Source organism: Pristis pectinata, chromosome 19, assembly GCF_009764475.1.
Source record: "Pristis pectinata isolate sPriPec2 chromosome 19, sPriPec2.1.pri, whole genome shotgun sequence".
Classification (NCBI taxonomy): Eukaryota; Metazoa; Chordata; class Chondrichthyes; order Rhinopristiformes; family Pristidae; genus Pristis; species Pristis pectinata.
In genome coordinates, this window is record NC_067423.1 from 41,366,977 (window position 1) to 41,381,168 (window position 14,192).

The 14,192-nt window shown below is 45.9% G+C and overlaps 1 protein-coding gene across 1 annotated transcript in view; it reads left to right on the plus strand.

The window, feature by feature from the left end:
- The first annotated feature begins 225 nt into the window (after positions 1 to 225).
- LOC127580587 (plexin-D1-like) overlaps positions 226 to 14,192 on the plus strand; it is a 102,486-nt gene continuing 88,519 nt past the window's right edge. The window contains exons 1-2 of the mRNA XM_052034174.1: positions 226 to 1,547; positions 10,531 to 10,656. Of these exons, the coding sequence (XP_051890134.1) occupies positions 582 to 1,547; positions 10,531 to 10,656 (1,092 nt within the window). The 5' untranslated portion in view covers positions 226 to 581. The remainder of the gene's footprint in view (positions 1,548 to 10,530; positions 10,657 to 14,192) is intronic.

Sequence of the window (14,192 nt, forward strand, 5' to 3'; positions counted from 1 at the left end):
ATCTGTGCTAGGAAGTTCCCATCGTCTAGATTATCCACCTGCTGAAGTAGATATTCGATTGGTGTGAGACGTAGCTGCCCTGGAATGTACTGAAGGATCCACTGCACGAAAATACTTGTTACTTGTTGATTTATTAGTGTATGAAATTGTAAATCTAGATTGAGTAAATAGGAAGGGTCTGTTTCCGTAGACGGATCAAAATCCAGTGGTATAGATTCAAAGAAATTGGAGGGGAGAAAAATATTTTTAGCCGGAGCGTAGCTGGCGGCAGGAACTGACTGCCGGAGACTCTCACCACATTTTAACAGGTGCAGGGAAGAATGGTGAGCTGCAGATTCCGCACCGAGTGCAGGGAGGTGGGACGAGGTAGGGAGCTCCTCTCCCACCAGCACCGACAGGCTGCGCTTCTGTGTGTAAAGCAGAAATACCAGCAGGAAATCCAAATGGAAAAGGAAGCGAGTACCACTGTCTCGGCAAGTTCTTGCCGCACTCCGCACTGAGCGAGTTGAGAGTGCACTCCAATGGAAGGAGGGCAAGGTCTTGTGCACTGGTAGCCCAGCACTCCGTTAAGTGCGACGCCCATGCATCCTCCAAAGGGTCTTCGCCTCTGCCTCCTGCTCTTTAACACTTTGCTTGCTTTGGCCACGGAGCCGAGCTACCGGTTTGAGACGGGCACCAATAACATTGCAATGAGCACCAGTGACGGCGGCAGGGTGTTCGTGGCCACCGACAACTCCTTGTACCAGTTCAACCGGAGCCTGGCGCTGGAAATGTGGGTGAGCACGGGGCCGCGGCTGGACGGGCCGTGTGTGCACAGAGAAGGTTGCTGCGTCCGCTGGAAGAACACCACCAATGTGAACAGGATCCTGGTGGTGGACGAGAAGAACAAGCGTCTGCTCACCTGCGGCACGGTGAGGGCCGGCGCCTGCGAGGTGCGTCAACTGAGCAACATCAGCGACTTCCAGACGGACCTGCTGGGCCGAGTGGCCGCGCAGGACCCCCGAGCCTCCACCGTCGCTTTTCCAGTAGAGTTTTCCGGAAAGTCTTACATGTTGACAGCCGCCACATCCACCGACGAGAACAGTAGGTTTGTCCCCGAAAGCTGTAAAGGCAACGCCAGTTACTACGGGATAGTGAAAACGCAGATCTTACTGAGGTCTCTGGACGCAGAGGTGGGATCCGGGACCTTTCTTTACTATGACACCGATCTTCAAGAACCGTCCGTCGATCTTCAGTCTTCCGCCGAGCACCAATTCGTACAGGGTTTCTACTGGAGCAACCATACCTACATTTCACTAAATAACAACATCTCCGCCCCCCAGGTCTTCGTGGCTGAAGTTCCTCTGCTACAGCACAACGCTGTGGTCAATGTGTCCTGCCAGCTGACTGGGGACGGAGCTCTGCAGGTCCTATCATCCGCCCACATCCAGACCCCCCTGCACCAGTCCTTCCTGGCTGCAGTCTTCTCTCGACAGAAACAACCCCAGCACAATGGCCTCTGCGTTTACAACTTGGAGCAATTTAACAAATGCAAAGGTGCAGAGAAGGTGCGTTTGCTCATTGTCGTTATCTAACGCGAGTTTCACAGCAAAAGGGGGCAAATAAATATGTAAAGTGGAGTATTTCCTTGGGGCAGGTACACCAGCATTTGTCAAATAACGTTCCAAGAATCCTCACTGTTAATTGGAGTGGTGAGACGAGATGGCATTGGTCAAGCGTGAATAAAGTAGAAACAGTTCACTTCAATTAATGGACAAATGACTTCCGGGCAGCTCTTCAGGATAAAACTAGCTCACTGACTCACATCCAGGGACCTGCATTAATGATTCAAGTAAATGATACAAACTATGGAGGCGAGGCGGGGGGCGGGGCGAGGCGGGGGGCGGGGCGAGGCGGGGCGGGGCGGGACCCAAAGCACTAGTGCAGCAGATAGGAAAGTTGAGGTAAATACACATGTTAAAGCAAGCAAATTCAGTAGACAGGACAGGCAGGGACCAGAAAATGAGCAACAAAGGTATGATAGACTAAACTGCATTTATTTTAATACAAGAAGTTTGACAGGTAAGGCAGAGGAACTTGGGCATGGGTTGGTGTATGGAACTGGGATATTATAGCCATAATGTAAACATGGTTGAGGGAGGTCAAACTGGCAGCTCAAGATTCTGGTATATAGATAGATGCTACATGGATGATAGGGGTGGAGGTAAGAGAGGAAGGGGAGTTGCATTTTTTAGTAGGGAGAACATCACAGCAGTACTTAGGGAGGATATTCTTGGTGGATCGTCCAGTGAGGCTATATGGGTGGAACTCAGAAATATGAAAGGAATGATCATTTTGCTGGGATTGTATTATAGGCCCCCAAGAGTCCACAGGAATTAGAGGAGCAAATAGGTAGTGAGATCACAGATAGCTGTAACAATAATAGGGTTGTAATAGCAGGTGATTTCAACATCCCTCACATTGACTGGTACTGCCATAATGCAAAGGGCTTGGATGGGGCAGAATTTGTTAAATGTATCCAGAAAGTTTTGTCAAACAATATGTAGATGGCCCTACAAGAGAGGGGAAAACACTGGACCTCCTATTGGGAAATAAGGCAGGGCAAGTGACTGGAATGTCAGTGGGGGAGCACTTTGGGACCAGTGATCATAATTCTATCATTTTTAAAATAGTTATGGAAAAAGTTAGGACTGGACCACAAGTCCTAAATTGGAAAAAGGCAAACTTTGAAGGTATTAGACAGGAACTAGCAAGGGTTGGTTTGGAGGGGCTGTTTGCAGGTAAGGTGATGTCTGACAACTAGGAGGCTTTTAAAAGTGCGAAAGGGAGAGTTCAGGGCCAGCATGTTCCTGTTAGAGTGAAGGGCAAAGCTGACAGGATTAGGGAAACCTGGTTGATGAGGGAGATATAGGTTCTGGTCAGGGAAAAGGAGGTGTACGACAGCTATAGGCAGCTGGGATCAAGTGAATCCCTGAAGAGGAGACAGAGGAATACACTTAAGAGGAAAATCAGGAGGGCAAAAAGAGGACACGAGATAGCTCTGGCAGGTAAGATAAAGGAGAATCCTAAGAGATTCTGTAAGTATATTGAGAGCAAAAGGGTAACTAGGGAGAGAATAGGTCCCTTTATAGATCAATGTGATCATCTATGCGTGGAGCTACAGGAGATGGGCTAGGTCTTAAATGAATATTGTTCATCTGTAATTATCATGGAGAAGGTTATGGAAGCAAAGAAATTATATATTAAGTTGGATAAATCCATTGGGGCTGAGCAAGTGTATCTTAGAACATTGTGGGAAGCTGGGGAAGAAACTGTAGGGGCCCTAGCAAAGGCCCTCATCTTTAGCCATGGTTGATGTACTAGAAGATTGTTGTGTCTTTATTCAAAAAGGGCTGCAAGGATGCAGGGAATTACAAGCCAGTAAGTATAACGTCAATGGTGGGAAAGTTACTGGAGAAGGTTTTGAGGGACAGGATTCACCAGCATTTGGAAAGGCAAGGACTGACCAGGGATAGTCAGCATAACTTTGTGCATGGGAAATTGTATCCCACAAATCTGATGGACATTTTTGAAGAGGTGATGAAGAAGATTGATGAGGGCAGAGCAGTGGACTTTGTCTAAATGGACTTTAGCAAGGCCTTTGACAAGGTTCCACGTGGTAGGTTAGTCTGGAAGTTTAGATCACATGAGATCCAGGGTGAGCTAGAAAATTGTAGGCAAAATTCATTACAAAGTTGACATATTTGACAGAGAGACCTAGGGATACAGGCACATAGTTCCCTGAAAGTGAAGGCACAGGTAGATAGGTGGTGAAGATGTGTTTGGCATGCTTGCCCTCATTGATCTATATGAAATCTTTCCTATCCATATGCTTGAGGGATATGGGCCAAATGCAGGCAATTGGGTACTAGCTAAGGTGAAGCCTTGGTTGGTATAGATGAGTTGGGCCAAAGGTCCTGTTTCCATGCCGTATAGCTCCATGACTATATGAGTTCAAATCTTGTATGGGAGCTAAGGAATTTAATTTCAGTTATTTAATTAAATCTGGAATAAAAACCTAATGCCAGAAATGATAACCATCAGGACTATCAACTGAGTTAATAATTGGTTCAACATTCACATCCACTGTGGGACCATAATTTCCTGAGATTCACTTCATTCACCATGAGAGAGAAAAGTTCCAGTTCTAGAACCTGTGGAGACTGTGAAACTTACAGGCTAGGATGGGGCAAAATGAGGAAGTTTGTGACAGAACCAAGAGTGCAACACAGCAGAAAGCCTGGAGCAATGTAGAAGGTGCGGGGGTGAAATGAAAAAAAAGGAAACTAGGAAGGCAATGAAAGTGCGTTAAAACTTCAGACAGGCACATAAAGGGGAAACCCCAAGACCTTAAGAGAAAGAGCGGTACTGGTAGAGACCAAAATGGCAGCCTTAATATGTATTGATTGAATACTTTGTATCTGTTTTCCTAGAAGAGGGGTCGTAGAGCAGTCCATGTTCCAAACCTACACCGGCAATGCTCCCCAATTCTTTCTCTGCTACATTGACGACTGCATTGGTGCCGCTTTCTGTACCTGTGTGGAGCTCATCAATTTCATCAAGTTTGCTATCAACTTCCACCCCCTCCCTTCAATTCACTTGGTCTGTCTCTGATACCTCTCTCCCCTTTCTTGATCTCTCTATCTCCATCTCAGGAGACTGACATTTTCCATTTGAATGAATTCTCCATTTTCCAGTAACCACTCCCCTCTGTCCCTTCACCCCCCTTTATTCCCTCTTGATCTCCCCTTTCTTGATCTCTCTATCTCCATCCACTGACATTTTCTACAAACCCACTGACTCCCACAGTTACCTCGACTACTCCTCTTCCCACCCTGTCACTCGCATTCCCATTTCTCAGTTCCTCCATCTCCACCACATCTGTTCTCCAGGACCTCCTTTTTCAGAAAAAAGGGTCCCCGCCCCCACTGTGTCGATGGAGCCCTCACCCTATTCCCACCAGCCCCCCCCCCACAGGCATAACAGGGATAGAGATCCCCTAGTTCTCACCTACCACCCCACCAGCCTACACATCCAACATATCATTCTCCGCAACTTCCGCCATCTCCAATGGGATCCCACCACCAGGCACATCCTCCCCTCCCCTCCCTCCCCCCTCCACCTTTCACAGGGATCGCTCTTTCTGTGACTCCCTTTTCCACTCGTTTTCCCCACTGATCTCCCTCCAGGCACTTATCCCTGCAACCACGCTAAGTGTTACACCTGCCCCTATACCTCCTACCTCACCACCATCCAGGACCCTAAACAGTCCTTCCAGGTGAGGCAGTCCTTCACATGTGAACCCATTGGTGGTATTTACTGCATCGGGTGCTCCCGGTACAGCCTCCTCTACCTCAGTGAGACCGGACTTGGATTGAGCACTATCGCTCGGCCCACTGTACCAGCCAGGATTTCCCAGTGGCCAGCTATTTTAATTCCACTTCCCATTCCCACATCAACATGTCTGTCCACAGCCTCCTCCACTGCTTGGTCGAGGCTAGACGCAGATTAGAGGAACAGCACCTCATATTCTGCCTTGATAGTCTCCAACCTGATGGCATGAACATTGAATTCTCCATATTCCAGTAACGCCTCCCCTCTGTCCCTTCACCCTCCCTTTTATTCCCTCCTGATCCCACTGGTCCCCATCACCCCAGCTCTTTCTCCTCCCCCTCCCTCTCTATCTGCTCATCACCCACACACTCCTCTCACTGGTTCCCTTCCCCACCTCCTTCCCTTTATTCCATGCCCCACTGTCCTCTCCTATCAGATTCCTCCTTCTTCAGCTCTTTGTCACCCATCACTACCGAGCTTCTGACATCATTCCCACTCTCCTCCCTTCCTCACCTGCCTATCACCCTCCTCACCTGGGTGCACCTATTACCTGCCAGCTCCTGCGCCGCTCCTTCCCTCCACCTTTCTATACTGGCCATCTCCATCTTTCTTTCCAGTTCTGATGAAGGGTCTCAACCCGAAATGTTGACTGTCCACTTTCCTCTGTAGATGCTGCCTGACTGGCTGAGTTCCTCTAGCTCCTCTATGTGTTGCTGAATGGTTTCAGTGTTAGGATTAAGGAGGAAGACTGTAAAGATTTGAAAATTAAAAAAAAAGATGGGAGAGAGAGAGAATTTATTAAGCAGTCAAGCATCCTTAAAAGTGGATAAATCAACAGGCCTGAATAAAATCTTTCCCGGGCTCTTAAAGGATGGAAGCGGGGACAAGTGCAAGGTTTGATTATTATTTTCCAAAGCTCTTTAGGGATGGAGCTGTAGGACTCAAAGTTTCCTGACATAGTACCATTGTTTATAAAGGGAGAAAGGGATAGTCTGAGTGACTACAGGCCAGTTAATCTGACACTGGTAAAGTGTAAATTATTCAAAAAAATTCTGAGGGGCAGCTTGAGACAGTGGAAGATGGAAAACATGGATTTATTTTTTAAAGGAATGCAGTGCCAAACGGATCTCTGAGGTAATGAGGGCATGTTCAGAAATCCCTGTAGCAGCACGACAGGTAGATGAGATGGTTAAGAAGGCAGACAGGATTCTAGCCTTCGTCGACTGAGGCATGGAATACAAGAGCAGGAAGGTCAGACTAGAACTGTATAAAACATTAGTTAGCCCACAGTGAGAATTCTCTGTATAGTGCTGGTCACCACAATGCAGGAAGGACTGAAAGCATCATGGGAGTGCAGAAAAGGTTTGCGAGAATTTTGCCAGGGCTGGAGAATTGTGGTTTGGCAGAGGACAAATAGACTGGGGCTTAGAACAGAGGAGACTGAGGGGAAATGTACTTGAGACCTGGACAGGGTAAACAGGAAGAGCCTAGTTCTCTTAGAAGAGAAGTCTGTAATTAAGGAGCATAAAGTTAAATTAATTGGTGAAAGAATTAGTGGGGAGTTGAGGAAATATTTGAAATATTCAATAATTGATATGAGGAAAAACTTCTTTAGGCAGCAAGTGGTTAGGGTCTGGATTGCATTGGCAGGGGAAGTCGTGCTGGTGGTGATCCCGTTTTCTCCCACCAGCATATACATCACCAATATCTGCTTCCAATTTCCACCTTACCCCACCCACCTACCCCTCCCCGCTTCCCTTCCCCCCCCCCCCCCCACACACACACACACACACAGCCAGTCTTGGAATTATGATCCCATTCCTTCCTCCACCAAATGTCTTGATCTGAATTACTTATTTATGTTCCCTTTTTCATGTAACATGGCCACAACACAGATCCTGTCAGTTCTTTGGTCTGTGACCTCCAAAGCCCAGCCTCAGAAGGGAATGTCAGGTTTCAAATTCTTGGTCCTGAAAATGTGCAACATGCAGTGACATGCACCTGAGACTAGTGGAGAGCAGTGACACTTGTGTGATACACTGGAATTTCTAGGCAACAGAATCCTGGATTTCTCTTGATATGAGTCCAGCTTGAAAAAGACTAAAATAGTGCAGCTGAGTTGTGTCTTGTAGTCAAGGTCATAGAGTTCAAGTGGAAAGAAGCAATAAGTTTGCATAAGGCAACAATTAGGCCACAGTTAGATTGCTTTTACAGCTTTGGGCACCCCATAAATGAGGGAAGGTAGGTCAGTGCATGGGAGCTGGCAGGCTGAGTCACTTCCAAAGGAGAATATATTGGAAGCCAAAGCCATAGAGTGGGGATGGGAATGAGTGAGGCCAAGAAAATATTTCAACAGGAGAATGGAAAGTTTCAGAGGTGCTGGGAGGTCAGGAGCTGATTGTGATCTGTGGAGGAGTGAGTAATTGGTGAGGGGGACAAATGTGTGAGGCAACACGGTTTCAGGTGCATGTATGTCGATCTAGGAATGCATTGGAATAATTTAGTGGAAGCAAAGGATGAAGATTTCCTACTCCACTATACACTCACGACTGCAAAGGATAGAGATACTTCACTCCCAATACATTAGCGACGGCGTGGCCAGATTCTGCTCTAACTCCATTTACAAGTTTGCAGATGACACCATCGTAGTGGCCATATCTCAAATAACGATGAGTTGGAGCAAGGAAGGAGACAGAGAGCCTACTGACATGGTGTCATGACAACAACCTTTCCCTCAATGTCAGCAAAACAAAAGAGATGGTCATTGACTTCAGGAAGCGGGGCAGTGCATGTACTCCTGTCTACATCATTGATGCTGGGGTTGAGAGCTTCAAATTCCAAGGAGTGAACATCACTCCTAGCCTGCCCTGGTCCAACCACATTGATGCCACGGACAAGAAAGCTCATCAGTGCCTCTTCTTGCTCAGGAGGCTAAAGAAATTTGGCATGTACTCTTTGACCCTCATCAATTTTTATTGATGTACCATAGAAGGCATCCTACCTGGATGCACCACAACTTAGTATGGCAACTGCTCTGCCTAGGACTGCAAGAAACTGCAGAGGGTTGGGGACACAGCTCAGCACATCACAGAAACCAGCCTCCCTTCCACTGACTCTGTCTACACTTTTCACTGCCTCAGTAAAGCAGCCAGCATAATCAAATACCCCACCCACCCCAGACATTCTGTCTTGTCCCCCCTCCCATCAGGCAGAAGATACAAACGCCTGAAAGCACTAACTACCAGTGTCAAGGACAGCTTCTGTCCCACTGTTTTAAAACTATTGAATGATTCCCTAGTATAATAAGATGGACTCTTGACTTCACAATCTATCTCGTTATGGCCTTGCACCTTATTGTCTACCTACACTGCACTTTCTCTGTAACTGTAAACTTTATTATGCACTCTGTTATTGTTTTACCTTGTACAACCTCAATGCACTATTGTAATGAATTGATCTGTATGGACAGTATGCAAGACAAGTTTTTCACTGTACATCAGTGCATGTGGCAATAAAAAACAATTTATCAGATTTCAGCAGCTAATGGGCTTTGGAAGAGTTGGAACAGGCAGTGCTACAAGTAGGAGTTGAAGCAGCTGTTTTTTTATAATGGCCAAAATAGGATGTTAGGAGCTGAGCTCAGAGTCAAACGGGTCACTGAGGTTGAGAGCAGTCTGGTTCAGAGCAGAAAAGTGGAAAAGTGGTGTGAGAATGACAACCATTAACTCCACCTCCATTATATAGTGTTCAGCAACAACTTCCTGTCCATATGTTAAACTTGCTGTTACAACATAGAGCTGATTTTGGTAACAAGTCACTTTTGAGAGACCTCATGGATTAGCTGATGGCCCAGTGGTTACATTACAGAATGAGCAGCCCTGAGACTGGCCTAACTATCCAGTGTTCACATTCCATCACGGCAAGTGTGGAACTTAAATTCAATTAATAATGTGGAATTTGAAAATATGAACAACGGTCTTAGTTATGATGACCATAAAAATTGATTATAACCCATCTGGTTTACTAATGCCCTCTGTGGAGGAAGCCTGCCAACCTCAACAGGTCCAGCCTATATGTTTCTCCACATCCACCAAAGTGGTTGACTCTTAAATCCCCTCAGAAGTGGTCTATGATTCCCGTTCTTTTCAAACAGAGAAGGAATAAAACAGGATGGAGCACATGCTACCTCATAGCTCCAGCAACATGGGTCCAAATCTGACTTCCGGTGCTGTCTGCGTGGAGGTTACACATTCTCCCTGTGACCATGTGGGTTTCCTCCGGGTGTTCCAGTTTTCTCCATATCCCAAAGACATTGATTAATCAGCCACTGTAAATCGCTCTGAGTGTAGGCGAGTGGCAGAATCTCCAGTTGGTGGGATTGTGCCTGTCAGTTCATTCTGTGAATCTGAGAATTGCTGACAATTCCGGGTGGCTGAATGTGTAGGATCAGAGACTTCTTTGATTTCAATGGGGATTCTAAAGAATAGGAAGCAAACAATAAGGGAAATTATTTTGCTTTAGTTTAATTGTTTTAATATTACTATGTTATGGTCTTAATTAACTTTAAAATTTTTAAAAATATTTACTTTGATTTTAACAGTTTTTAAAATGTAAGAGAAATTTAAAATCCATGTGTCAGTGACAGCCTGGCAGAAGCTTTGTCTTCCCCACTATATTTTGGGGGCACACTATTCCATCCAAAGCCTGCTTCCCATTCAGATGTTACCCTACCCAAGGGGATATAGGACGAATGACATTGTCTCTCATGTCTGTCCCAACAAAGTGCAACAGCTCGTGATGCCACCATTGACTACAATGGCAGGATTGGTCTGGCAAGCTCCATTCTACTCCTTGCTCAACATTAGCCATTGTCCAATCCCTCATTGTCTCCTGGGTCAGGAGGAATGAGAAGGAATGAAAAAAGGTGATTTTCTGGAAAGAGAAAGGGAGAGACTTGGGGTAAGAGAAAGAGAGAGACTGGGGAAGGGAGAGCGCGAGGGGGAGACAGCACAAATAGACGAGAGTAGATGATATTAAGCAATTGATTTTTTGAAATTTTAATTTTATATCTGCATTTATTAAAGTATGAATATTGTTAGCATTAATATTTTTTCATTGTCTTTTTACGGCTTGTTTTTAATTTTGTCTCCCTTTTAGAATTGTTTACCCACATTATACAGTATGCCGCTGTTTAATTACCCTGGATTGCTCTCTGTGTCAGCTACATTGGTGCAGAACTGGATTGTACTGTTCCTTGGGGCAGAAGATGGACGATTAATTAAGGTCAGGACCAATATTTGCAGATTAACTATACATGTTTACAAAGCCCTTCCTAAAGTTGATCCATGCTGACTTGATGGAGCTGTACGCTTTGTTTTACAAAATGCTTGAACACTATGGGCCAGATGGCTGTGTGCACCACACGAAGTCTGCCCCCTGTACTCAGGACCAGTGCCAAGCCCTGTCCTGATGTACGGTTTTGACCCAAAATGTTGACTCACACCTTTTGCCACCACAGATGCTGCTTGACCCACTGAGTTCTTTCAACATTGTTTGTCTTTCCAGTACCAACTCATGCCACTCTCAAATAAACCATAAAACTGGTCAAAGTCAAATGTGCAACAGAGCTGGGGTGCATTACACCCAGAAAGCAGTCGTCAAACTGTAAGGAAAACATGATCTGCTTGCTTTCTGATGGGACAAGGCTAAATTCAGTGCCATTACCAAAATTTGGCTGTACAGCAATCAGGAAATGGCATTGGCCCTTAAAGGCACACTCCCCATGGCAGCCTGACAGGATTGCCTTAGAGGAGAGAAAGACTGCAAGAGAGAGGGCAGTATATCAGATGCCCAGGAAGTGGCCATCAATGTGATGCACATTAGGACCTCCCTCCTAATATGCCCCCTCGGACCCCTGTCGAGACTCCATCCTATAATGCCCCCTCAGTCACTTTATTAACATTAGTGAGAGGATCACAAATACCAAACACATCAATTTTCACTAAAAAGGCATTCCTGCACAGCTGACAAGACAGCTTCAGCAGACAATACCACTGCAGATCTTTCCCTGTATACTTAGGTCAATTCCAAAAGCCTTATCAGGAAACCACCCTGCTGAAATGACAACTCCAGCTAACTGATAGATTGACAAGACTTTCCCTATGGACTGTTCACTGAAAGGGCAAAACCAGCAGACTTTATACTCCAGTCATAGGCCTATCCCAGCAGATTGACAGAAAAATCCTGGCAGACAGCTGCTCCACTGACAACACTCTTCCAGCGAATGTTGGCCAATTCACACCTGCAAATCTGGAGCCTGAGATCAGCTCATTATTTCTCATTATCAGCTTTGGAACACCATCACCTGCAGGTCACTGCCCTGAGGTACTCCTGCAGTGAAGTTCTAGGCTGGGATGATTGACCAACAACCACAGCCATTTTCCTTTGAGCAAGGTATGACTCCAACCTTTGGACTGATTTCTGCTCAAAGTTCATTGACTTCAGTTTTACCAGGACTCCTTGATACAGAGAAGTGTAGATACTTCCAGTCACTTAATCCATCCTTAGTCCAAGGCTGTGATGAGATCTGGAGCCAAGTGGTCCTGGAGAAATTGGTGAGCAGATTATTGGTGAGTTCCACTTAATAGCAGTGTCAGTGACACCTTCCATCATTTTACTAGTGATTGAGATTAAAGTGATTGGGTGGTAATTAGCTGTATTGGATTTCTCCTGCTTTTTGTTAGAAGGATTATTGCTGGTCAATTTTCCAGATGGCAGGTGCTAGTGTTGTAACTGTACTGGAAGAGCTGGACTGGAGGGGCAGCTGGTTCTTCATTATGACAACCAGGATGTTGTCTGTTCCCATCAGCTTTCCTGTATCCAGTACTCCCAACTGTTTTCTGATCTCACACTGAGTCAATTGAAGGCTCTAGATCTGTTTCTGTTATGGTGGGACGCTCAGGAGGAAACCGAGATGGATCATCCACCCGGCATTTCTGGCTGAACATGGTTTCAAATGCTTCAGCCTTATCTTCAGCACTCGCATGCTGAGCTCTGCCATCACTGAGGATGGGGATGTTCCTGCAGTCTCTTCCTCCTGTTAGCTGTTTAATGGTCCCCCACTATTCACAACTAGGAATAGCAGGACTGCAGAGTGAGGGATATGGTGGCCTGCGTGGTTCCAGATTGTGATGGCATACAGTTCTGCTGCTGATAATGATCCACAGTGCCTAATGGATGTTCAGGTTTGAGCTGCCAGGTCTGTTTTGAACTTATTTGGTTTAGCAAGATTGTAGTGGCACACAACATGATGGAGGGTGTCCACAGTTTGAAGAGGACAAGGACTGTATGGTGGTTGCTTCTACCGATGCTATCACAGACAGATGCAACTAGCACAGTTAGATTGGTGAGGATGAGGTCAAGTAGGTTCAGTCACTTGCCACAGACCCAGTCTGGCAGTTATGTCCTTGAGGACTTAGCCAGATTGGTCAGTGGTGGTGTTACCAAGCTACTCCCAGTGATGGACATTGAAGACCCCCACCAGAGTACATTCTGTGCCTTTGCTCTTTCTCTGCTTCTTCCAAGCGTTGTTCCACATGGAGGAGCATTGATTCATCAGCTGCGGAAGGACAATACATGGTAATCAGGAGGCTTCCTGACTTGTGTTTAACCTGAAGCTATGTAACTTATTGCAGTCTGGAATGAATGTTGTGTACTCTGCTGTCTACACCCTCCCACCTGTGCACCATTTTGCCACCCACTCTAAAACATCCTATCAGTGGAACAGGATGTTCGCAATGATTGTGGTGGAGGAGTCTGGCACTTTGTTTGTAAGGTGTTATTCTATGAGTAGGACCACATCAGGCTGTTGCTTGGCTACTCTTTGAACAGACACAACTACTCCCACCTTCCCATGTATGTGAGGAAGACTTTGCATGGTTGATTGTGTTGGGAATGCCTTTGCCCTGTGTTTAGGTCAATGCCAGGTAGTCTGTCTGGTTTTATACTTTCACTGTTTCAGTGTAGTAATTTTGGTAGAACTGCGCAGCTTCTAGAACATAGAACAGTACAGCACAGTATGTAGACCACGATGTTGTGCCGACCCATATGAACACCTACTCTCTGATCAATCTAACCCTTCCCTCCTACACAGCCCATAACCCTGCATTTTTCTTACATCCACATTCTTACATTACATTCTTAAATCTCCTCTGCACCCTCTCTAAAGCTTCCACATCCTTCTTAAAATGAGGTGACCGCAACTGAACACAACACTCTAAGTGTGGTCTAACCAGAATTTTATTGAGCTACAACATTACCTTGTGGCTCTTGAACTCAATCCCCTGACTAATGAAGGCCAGCACACCACACGTCTTCTTAACCACCCTATCAACTTGTGCAGCAGCTTTGAGGGATCTACGGACTTGGACCCCAAGATCCCTCTGTTCCTCCACACTGCAAAGAATCCTGCCATTAACCTTGTACTCCATCTTCAAGTTCGATCTTCCAAAGTGTATCAATACACACTCTTCCGGATTGAACTCCATCTGCCACTTCTCCACCCAACTCTGCATCCTGTCTATATCCCGTTGTAACCTATGACAACCTTCTACGTTCTCCACAATACCTCCAACCTTCATGTATTCTGCAAACTTACTAACCAATCACTCCACTTCCTCATCCAAGTCATTTATAAAAATCACAAAGGTCCCAGAACAGATCCCTGCTGAACACCACTAGTCACCAACCTCCAGGCAGAATACTCTCCATCTACTACACCCTCTGCCTTCCGTGGGCAAGCCAATCCCAAATCCCAAATC